Source organism: Vipera ursinii, assembly GCF_947247035.1.
Source record: "Vipera ursinii genome assembly, chromosome: 9".
NCBI classification, from domain to species: domain Eukaryota; kingdom Metazoa; phylum Chordata; class Lepidosauria; order Squamata; family Viperidae; genus Vipera; species Vipera ursinii.
The window spans coordinates 17,610,181-17,620,008 of NC_139523.1; the positions used below are offsets into that span (position 1 = coordinate 17,610,181).

Genomic DNA, 9,828 nt, shown 5'->3' on the forward strand with positions numbered 1-9,828 from the left:
GCTGCGAGGGTCTTTTCTGACGCTACTAGCAACCCTTATACCTAGATTCCCGGGTGGGTGGGTGGGTGGGGGTGGCAGTGTTTTCCATTAGCAGTGGGCTAATGCCTCCTTAAGTAACACCAGCTGCCTGCAATTAGTGCAGGTTCGCGTCCCGCCAGGCTCAAGGTTGACTCAGCCTTCCATCCTTCCGAGGTAGGTAAAATGAGGACCCAGATTGTTGGGGGCAATGAGCTGACTTTGTAATAATGCCGCTTGGGGGGGTGTATGAAAGCCCTAATAAGCAGGGATATACATAGAATGAAGGCTACTGCTAATCTTGTAAGCCGCCCTGAGTCTTCGGAGAAGGACGGGATATAAATGTAATAAAAATAAATAAAAAATAGTTAAATTCTAGCCTTAGGAACCAAGGGGTGAGATACGGAGAATGGGTTATTACTAACGAAAAGAAAAGTCAATTTGCTCAGTTTCCTGACTTCTACTGAGACAAATTAAGTGTCCCCTCCCTACATGAGCTCTGCAGAGGCACTAGGAAAAGAAGGGGATAAATTAATAACTTCTGTTTTAAGATGGGATGGGGAAACAACAACAAGCATATAAATATGATTAATCATAATTTGAGCCTGCTTTGCTTCAGGCTCCAATCAAAAACTGGGCAGCTACGACCAACTAATCATTTTAGGCAATGATCACTGTGCACTGAGGAGAGCATTTACATTTTTGAGCATAGAAGTGTTCTCTCATGGCATTTTAAAAAATTCTGTAGCAGCATGACATTAAAAAAAAAGGCTGGATTTAAATAACCATTTCTCTTGCTTCTGATTTCTGGAGAGCAGTGGGCTGTGGCTCCCAAATTATTTCTTTGATCCTTTGGGGCTGACAAGTGCACTGGGCACAGCAATTAATGATGGGCATTGGGATGAGTGCATGTGGGGAGGCGTGCAGATGACTAGAATCCAAGCTAAGCAACAGCTGGCAGTGGAGGAAAAAACAAACTACGTTCCTGTTGCCCAAAGCAAAAATCAATGAACCTCTCTGCAGATTGGAGAACTCTATTGCCAGCGTGGGGTGGGTTTTTTTTTTGGCCCACTGTTTTGATCTTAAACAAAATTCTCATTTGCAGGAGGGTAGCCTATTCAAGCTACAACGTTCAATGCACTTATGGATAAGTAAACCCAACTGGAACAGAACGGGTCTGGCTCCAGAGTATTATATATGTCTGACACTGTGCAGTAGAGTTTCACTATTTCCAGGTCTGAGAGAGTGGAAAAAAAAACCCCTTTTCACCAGATGATTAATATTTGATAGGCTGATATTAAAGGCAGAGGAGTGAATCCATTATAAAGAGATTTCAGCCCTGGATGAAATTCCTTTAGACCCGTCTTTGGAGGACAGGAGTCGCTCTGGGAAAAATAAGATTGGAATATCATATAAAACCCCAAAGGCATTTGACCAAGATGGATGTTTAGCAACTCTCTTCTCTGCTCTCCATCACAATTTGGTGAAAGCATTCCGTGGGAGACTTCTTGTAATCTGCCTGTAGACCAGGATCCACTTAGTCTAGTAGTGCAATGTTTTTCAAACCTGGCAACTTTTAAAGTGCGAGGACTTCAACTCCCAGAATTCTCCAACCAGCATATTGCCTGGGGAATTTTGGGAGCTGAAGTCTGCACATCTTAAAAGTTGCCAAGTTTGAAAAACACCGCACTAGTGATTCAAACCCCAAATGCTCACGTTAATGACTTTTTCTTCTACCAACAGGTCCAAAGTTGAGCTAAAAGGACTCTTGGCTGAGACTAGACAAATCTGCTTGTATTGCAGCTGCACCCAGACAGAAACACCACCAGGAAACAAAACAACTACATAACTACAGAGAGAACTTTGGCTGCAGCTCAAAAGGAGACTGAATTTTTTCTCTGCTCCATTCTAGCGGAGAGTCAGACATTTCCATCTCTTAGGACAGCCAACTGTTGCATACACATCCAGCAAGGCACTTTGGGGAGAACGAAAATATTTTGCCTACCTTTCTGAAATCTCATTCCCATCTCTAGCCCTCGCGGGGCTGCAGAGTTGTTGCTGTTCTCCGCCACCTTCCTCCACGGCGTCTTAGTGTGCTGTTCTGACAAAAGCACGCTTGAATTTTATCAGGAGGAAGCTGAGCAGTCGTTTATACCAGAGAGAGGAAGTACTTGTACAACCCTTTGGGAAGACCCACGCCCCTCCCACTAGTAGTAAGCTGCTTGGAACCGTAGCCTGCGGGGCAGGTGAATCACCAAAGTGTCTGGCGCAGATGCAATACTGTGGATGGGTCGGCGGGGAATTAAAAGTCCAGCTTCCAGAATTTCAAAATAAGTTGTTTCATTTCAGTTTGTAATTTTGAGGTTAGTAATGTCAAGGTTTATACTCTTGACAAGTATCTCACCGGTATGGATTCTACTGGTTGGAGGTGATGCGATTAGTTATAACATAACTGGAGGACACTGGCTGGAGGCAGAAGTAGTAGCGGTGATAAATCATGATTAAAGCAGGAGATCTGCTTCTCCTTGTAGGGATGCTATGCCAGAGCGACTCTCTTGCTTCCAAATTGCTCTACTAAATATTTCCCAATGCACAGAGATCTTCAACCATCTTCTAACGTAACAGTTTTCAAACTTTTTTTTTCTCCCATGGGGAAAATAAACGTAAGGCCTCGTGGGATTCCTCTCTTCCAAACGACTTTGCTGGATATTTTGTTCACAAGCCCAGGAGATTTTAAACCATCTTCCCGTTCAACAGCTTTCCCACGTTTTTCCTCCTGGGAGGAAATAAAGTGGGGAGTTACTTTAGACTCCTTTCCAAAAGGCCCAGTTGGATATTCTGTTTGCGTGGACAAGGTGTTCTGAGCTTTGTTCTACTTCAATAGCTGTGAAACGTTCTTCCACAGTGGGGAAAATAAACCAAAGGTTGTCTTGGAGTATTCAATCAGCTTCTTTGCTGTTCCATAAATGAATAGAAAAAAAAAGAAATCCTACATGGTGGGAATAATACCCTATGCTAAAACAATGGCTGGGTCCCACAGCTTTTTCTTATATTAAGAATGGCTGGGAGATTCACTAGAGTCTAGCCCAGGGATAGGCAACCTTGGCTCTTTTATGACTCGTGGACTTCAACTCCCAGAATTCCTGAGCCAGCCATGCTGAGGGGAAAGGGAGAGGTTTCCATGCTGAGCCATGCTGGCTCAGGAATACTGGGAGTTGAAGTCCACGAGTCATAAAAGAGCCAAGGTTGCCTACCCCTGGCCTAGGCCTAGGCCGCTTTATGACTGGTGGACTTCAACTCCCAGGATTCTTGAGCCAGCCATGCTGAGGGGAAAGGGAGAGTTTCCATGCTGAGCCATGCTGGCTCAGGAATTCTGGGAGTTGAAGTCCACGAGTCATAAAAGAACCAAGGTTGCCTACCCCTGGAGCTAATTCTTTATGTTCAGAGTACAGATAATCCTCGACTTACAAGCATTCATTTAGTGACCATTCAAAGTTACAACAGCACTGTAAAAAGTGACCTATGCTCATTTTTCATACTTGTGACCATTGCAGTATCTCCATGGTCACATGATCAAAATTCAGATGCTTGGCAACTGGCCCGTATTTATGACAGTTGCTTATGACCAATTTTTGCAACCTTCTGGCAAGCCAGGTCAATGGGGAAGCCAGATTCAATTAACAACCCTGTTACTAACTTAGCAACTGCAGCAATTGACTTAAAAACTGTGGCAAGAAAGGTTGTAAAATAGGGCAAAACTCGCTTAACAACTGAACAATGGAAATTTTGGGCTCAGTTGTGGTCATACATTGAGGACTACCTGTGCTTATAAAGAGAATGCCTACGGAGAAGCAATTCAGAAACAGTCGTTGAAAGAAAAATCTTCATCAGGATCCAGTCCAAGCTGGGAATAAACAAACATGGAGACTGCTTTAGAAAGAAGGTTGCAGTTTATTGAAGAGGAGAGCCAGACAGAAGCGTGGCTCTGGGGAAACTGACCACATGTAGTGGGGAGTGGTGGGTTTTTATACCTTCTTGGGCTTTTGTGTGGAGTTGTTCCTGTGGCATGAACTTTGACCTGAGTCTGAGTGTGCCTTTCTGGTATTCTGATGGTGGTGAGTTAATCCTTCGGGAATAGGGCGATATAGAAATTTAATTAAATATAAATATAAAATATTAGGGACGCGGTGGCTCAGTGGGTTAGGACGCTGAGCTTGTCGATCAGAAGATTGGCAGTTTGGCGGGTCGAATCCTGAGTGCCGCGTAGCAGAGTGAACGCCTGTTACTCGTCCCAGCTTCTGCCAACCTAGCAGTTCGAAAGCACGTAAAAATGCAAGTAGAAAAATAGGGACCACTACGGTGGGAAGGTAACAGCGTTCCGTGCGCCTTTGGCGTCTAGTCATGCCGGCCACATGACCACGGAGACGTCCTCGGACAAGCGCTGGCTCTTCGGCTTTGAAACGGAGATGAGCACCGGCCCCTAGAGTTGGAAACGACTAGCACGCATGTGCGGGGGAACCTTTACCTTTACCTTTTATAAAATATTATGTCCCCAAAGTCATATCCTGCTTCCCTGGGGCTATGGCTGATGACTGTTGGATTTTTTTGGGGTGTGTGTGAGGGATTGTTGATTCTAGAGATCTTTGTCTTTCTAATCCAAGCTTCCTGACTCCAATCTTTCTGACAGGATTATCACATCTGCATTTCTGCAGACCTGCTTTCTGTTTGGGGCAGAGAGACTTGGGTGGGGTAGCCCTGCCTTTAAGATCCTTTGGGGAAATAATATTCTGCCTTTTAATATTCCCAATAATATTTCTTTCTCTGGGGGGGGTGGGGGTTACTTCCCACACAGCATATGGGATCCTGGTTAATTTGTTAGATCAGGGCTTTTCAACCTTTTCACCCATTGTACCACTTTTAGGATATGGCAACATCCGAGTACCACCAGTCGCCTAGCAAGGTGTCAAAAACTTAATGACCAAAAAAAAAAAAAACAAAAAAGGAAAAAAGTGATGAAGTGCAAGCAGTCCTCGACTTACAACAGTTCACTTAGTGACTGTTCGAAGTTACAATAGCACTGGAAAAAGTGCCCCCCAAGCCACAGCCGAGCAAGACACCTGCTTGCCCGCCTGGCGGCGCTCTTCCTCCTGCCTGAGGTTTTCATTTCTGTTGAGGATTGGCAGGGGGCTGGGGTGGGGAGGGTGTTTGGTTTTTATTTCGCCCCCCCTCTGCTAGGTGTTTGCAGCAGGTTTTGGTTACTTCACATGACCCTGAGACACTGTGGCTGTCATAAATATGAATCAGTTGCCAAGCATCTGAATGTAAATCACAAGACCCTGGAGATGTTGCAACATTCCAGCTGATCGGTGCTTCTTCTGTGCTCAGAAGCACCAGGATCAGCGCCGAGCTCCAGCTGGAGCCTGGTGCTGATCCTGGCGCTTCCGCTGAGCCCTGACAGTCCTGCAGCTCCAGCCGTCTCTCTCTCAGGCTTGTGCGGTGCTGCCACCGGTTCAGCTCATTCCCCTCCCCGGCTACCACTTTTTTAGGATGGTCGCATACCACCTGCCAGGTGCCAATGTACCACAGGTGGTACCCGTACCACTGGTGGAAAAGCCCTGTGTTAGATTATGACTGGGAAGATTAAGCCCCAGCCTTAGCTATGAAAGTTGGCTGTTTATCTCTCCTAGCTCCCGAAGTGATTACTTTGGGGAAAAAGTAGACAAGGGGGCGTTTTGTACATCTCTCTGTTCTCCTGGAGGAAAAACAGTCTAACAAATTAATCCGTGACCCTTTAGCAAGCTGTCTGCTCCTGGATGTGAAGCTGCCTTTGGAGCAACAAGGAGAACAAACCCGAGCAAAGTTATAGGACACAAAGCAACTCTTGCTAAATTAACTCTAGGCTCTCTCTTTGAATGTCTGTATTTCTTAATATTCTGGGACTAAATCGGTTGGCAGATATTTTGACAAAGTGTAAAGTCTACAGATGGATTCGTGAAAGGGTTGACAAAAGACATTTGCTGAGCTCGTACAGCATGTAATCTCAACAAAGAGAAACTGTGATGGCTTATCAAAAGGCCTTAGTTTAGTCATGCTTTGATGATGGCTGAAATATCAGAACACACTCAAATGATAAATCCCTCAACCCCGTTTTAGCCTAGCCTGGCATGTAGTAGAAACCCAGCCTAATGTATTCCCTTTTAATAATGTTTATTTCCTCCTCTCGAGCAGAGATATCAGGTAGAAACTTAGAGCTGTTTTTATGAAATGGATTTTCTTCTCAGGAAACAGAAGATCAAGAACAAATGAAACACAGACGTTTCCAACTATTCTGTACCATTTAATGTTACTCCTAATGGAACCGCTCTAATCTTATTTTAGGCTGCAAGAGCTGAGCTGCAAAAGTTTAGATGTGCATTGGGGAAGGTTAAGTGATATTTGCTGTCCTCTGCCAATCTACCTGGGGCTTTGTAGCCTTGACCAAATTTTGGTACCCTTACTTATTCGTGGGAGCACCTCTGGACCTGACAAAGGCCTCACTGGAAGGGTGGCCAACATCCTTGGGAATATTCAACTTCCCTGAATGGATGCTTATGACTGGACAATATTAGGAAAGCCTTCCAAAGTCCTCTGGTGAGGAGGAGGAGAAGGGAGGAAGAAATTGTGACTCCAAGATTAGGACCCAGGGGAGGCTAAAGAATCTCAGCCACCTGTTGTGGATGACCTGGAGGTAGAAGCAGGTGAAGAAGGAACAGGTGTTAGGATCTGAGCCTCCCTGGGCTTAAGGAAAGATAGCTGTAAGGCTCAAGGAACTACATCACAGCAAGTGGCCCCCACAGAAAGAGTTAGCAGGAGTAGAATTCCATTAGCAGTTTGAGCTGAGCTTTTCCAACTTTGCAAAACTCTGTGTTGGTCACCAGTACCAGAGATTTAATTTTCCGAGCTTTCAAACTCATGCTGGAGCCCGCTTCAGGGAACTTTTCTCTCCTGGAATACGTGCGTTGGGCTCTTTGGTGAGTCGTATTGATGTGGTGTCTTCCTATTGGTTGACTGGTGTGTTGATGGCCGGTGATTGGCTGTTGTTTCCTTGTGCTGCCAAGCCCTCAGCTCCTAAGCACTGATATGCTGGTGGTAAATCAGTCAAATCTTGTTGACTGACAAGGGCCCCGTTTCCCAGGCTTCAATCATTACCGTGGCTATCTTTGTACCTGCTCGGCCAACAATCTTAGTAGCTGCAAAATTGAATGTATGCCCTTGTTCATTGCGATGTGCAAAATCTTCCAACTTTTCTCATCCTTTTTACCTTGAAGGAACCCTTGAAATAGTTTTCAATTCTTAGGGAAGCCTTGCAAAAAAATGTATTTGCAGTTCATGGTACTTCAGTAAGTTGCAGATGTAATAATTCAGTAATAATTGCCGGTGTTCTTTTGATTAGCAAATATTTCATATTTTTTATTTCTCTCTGGATCGATTTGTTTATCAACCTATCTTTAACCTATTCTTTTTTGAAGAATACCAAAGCATTTCTACCATGGTGAGCACTAGCATTGTGTGGTGCATGAAGATTAAATACTGATGGTGGGGGACTTTTATTTGAAGATATTTTTTTTGAAGACGTGGGCAGGTTTTGATGAACTTTTTTTCTCAGAGACTTCTTGCCCACAGGTATAGACTGGATCCTACTAAGAAAGATTTTGGGGTCCCTGTCACTCAGAAATATACTTGGTAGGTAAAATTGTGTTGAATGGGGAATATTTCTTCCAACAATAAAAACATCAAATTGGCAGTGTACAGGTCGTCCATGTCTTATAATTCATTTAGTAACTGAAAAAAGTGACTGATGTCCCTTTCTCACCCTTATGATGGATGCAGCGTCCCCATGGTCCCCAAATTCTGACACTTGGCAACTGACTCATATTTATGACGGTTGCAGTGTCCCGGGGTCATGTGATCCCCTTTTGTGACTTTCTGACAAGCAAAGTCAGCGGGGAAGCCAGATTCTCTTAACACTTAACAACAACCATGTTGCTAACTTAACAACTGCAGTGATTCACTTAACAATGGTGGCAAGAAAGGTCATAAAATGGGGCAAAATTCACTTAACAACTGTCTTGTTTAGCAACAGAAAGTTTGGGGTCAATTGTGGTCATAAGTTGAGGACTTACCTGTATGTATCTTTATTTCCCCCCCACCCACCCACCCTTTGCATTGAATATTTTCACAAATGATTGGAAAACTAAATGGCGTCTGAATCTGGCAGATCTCGAAATCCAGTTAGCATTTTAAGGTCAACCAGGTGGAGATAAAAGCCGCCATCATCGTATTAATGGCTTCTGTGGAAATGAAAGCTTTGCTTAATCCAGCATTCACCTTTGCCACATATGAGGGTCCACCAAAAATGTTTTTAAGGCTTTCTAATGTGTTGCTTCTTACAAGGAGCAGCGTTCTCTTTTATCTGCCCTGGAGAACAGCTTAGCAAATGTCACAACTGGAGACTGAAAAAAGCAGTCATTAAAACCCCCCCCAAAAAGACTGCAGGAATATTCTGGGGGCAGTCACAATGAATAAATGCTACAAAGCACAGTCTTGAAGTTGGCACTCAATGAAGTTAGCGGGAGCTGACAGACCCATGCCCACAATGGGGCAAGAACATTTATTTACAGTATTTGTTTTTTTTTTAAAAAATTCTGCCTTTATTGTTTAAAAATAACTCAGGGCAGCAAATGTATCTAATACTTGTTTCTCCTCCTATTTTCCCCACAACGACAACCCTATGAGGTGGGTTGGGGAGGGAGAGGGAGAGGGAGAGGCAGAAGGGGGGAGAGGGAGAAGGAGAGAGAGAGAGAGAAAGAAAGAGAGAGAAAGAGAAAGAGAGAAAGAAAGAAAGAGAAAGAGATAAGGAGAGAAAGAGACGGAGAAAGAGAGAGAAAGAGAGAAAGAAAGAGAAACGGAGGGAGGGAGGGAAAGAGAGAGAGAGATTGGCTCAAAGGTCTCTGTACTTGTGGGAGGACTAGAACTCGGAATCTCCCAGTTTCTAGCACAGCATCTTCCCCACTACCAGCTCTCAGTGTGGAAATGAATTTACATTACACTAGCAATTTCCTCAGTCTCCCATCTAAGTTTTAACCAGGCCTGACCCTGCTTAGCTTGGGCCACAAAAAACAGCAAGGACCTGCTTGACTTTAAGGAAAAATACCAAAACCCTAACCCCCAAAGAATAAAGCAATGCTCAATACTGCCACCCTGTGGACATGGCTGTGAACTTCTAACACAGTTCCAAATCAGTAGATATTAATGTTCTGCCAGATTCTTCTCTGCAGTATTTCAAAGAGGCTTCTGTTTTTCTGCCTTACTCTCAGCGTGTTTGAGAATTTCTTTGAGATTTCTCCTGGGGGTGCTTCTGAGCATCGCTGCAGGAAGGTATGGAAAGATGTTATTGATGCTGGTATGGCTGCCTTCTGTTACCCGCTACGATAGTGCAAGTAGTCCTCAACATATGACTGCAATTGAGTCCCAAATTTCTGTTGCTCAGCAAGACATTGTCGAGTGAGTTTTGCCCCATTTTACGACCTTGTTTGCCGGAGTTGTTAAGTGAAGCACCGCGGTTGTTGGGTTACTAACAGCTAACTAAATGCATCTGGCTTCCCCATCAACTTTGTTTGTCAGAAGGACACAAAATGTGATCACAGGACCCCCCCCCCCGGGACATCGCAACTGTCATAAATATGAACCAGTTGCCAAGTGGCTGAATTTTAATCACATGACCACGGGGATGCTGCAGTGGCCGTAAGTGTGAAAAATGGTCATCATTCCCCT

At 44.3% G+C, this 9,828-nt stretch overlaps 1 protein-coding gene across 1 annotated transcript in view; it reads right to left on the reverse strand.

Moving 5' to 3' along the window:
* The window catches only part of NFKBID (NFKB inhibitor delta), a gene marked incomplete at its 3' end in the record, with an annotated part of 28,779 nt that extends 26,711 nt beyond the window's left edge, over positions 1 to 2,068 (reverse strand). Inside the window, exon 1 of the mRNA XM_083369590.1 lies at positions 2,021 to 2,068. Within this exon, the coding sequence (XP_083225716.1) occupies positions 2,021 to 2,042 (22 nt within the window). The 5' untranslated portion in view covers positions 2,043 to 2,068. The remainder of the gene's footprint in view (positions 1 to 2,020) is intronic.
* Positions 2,069 to 9,828: the final 7,760 nt, after the last annotated feature.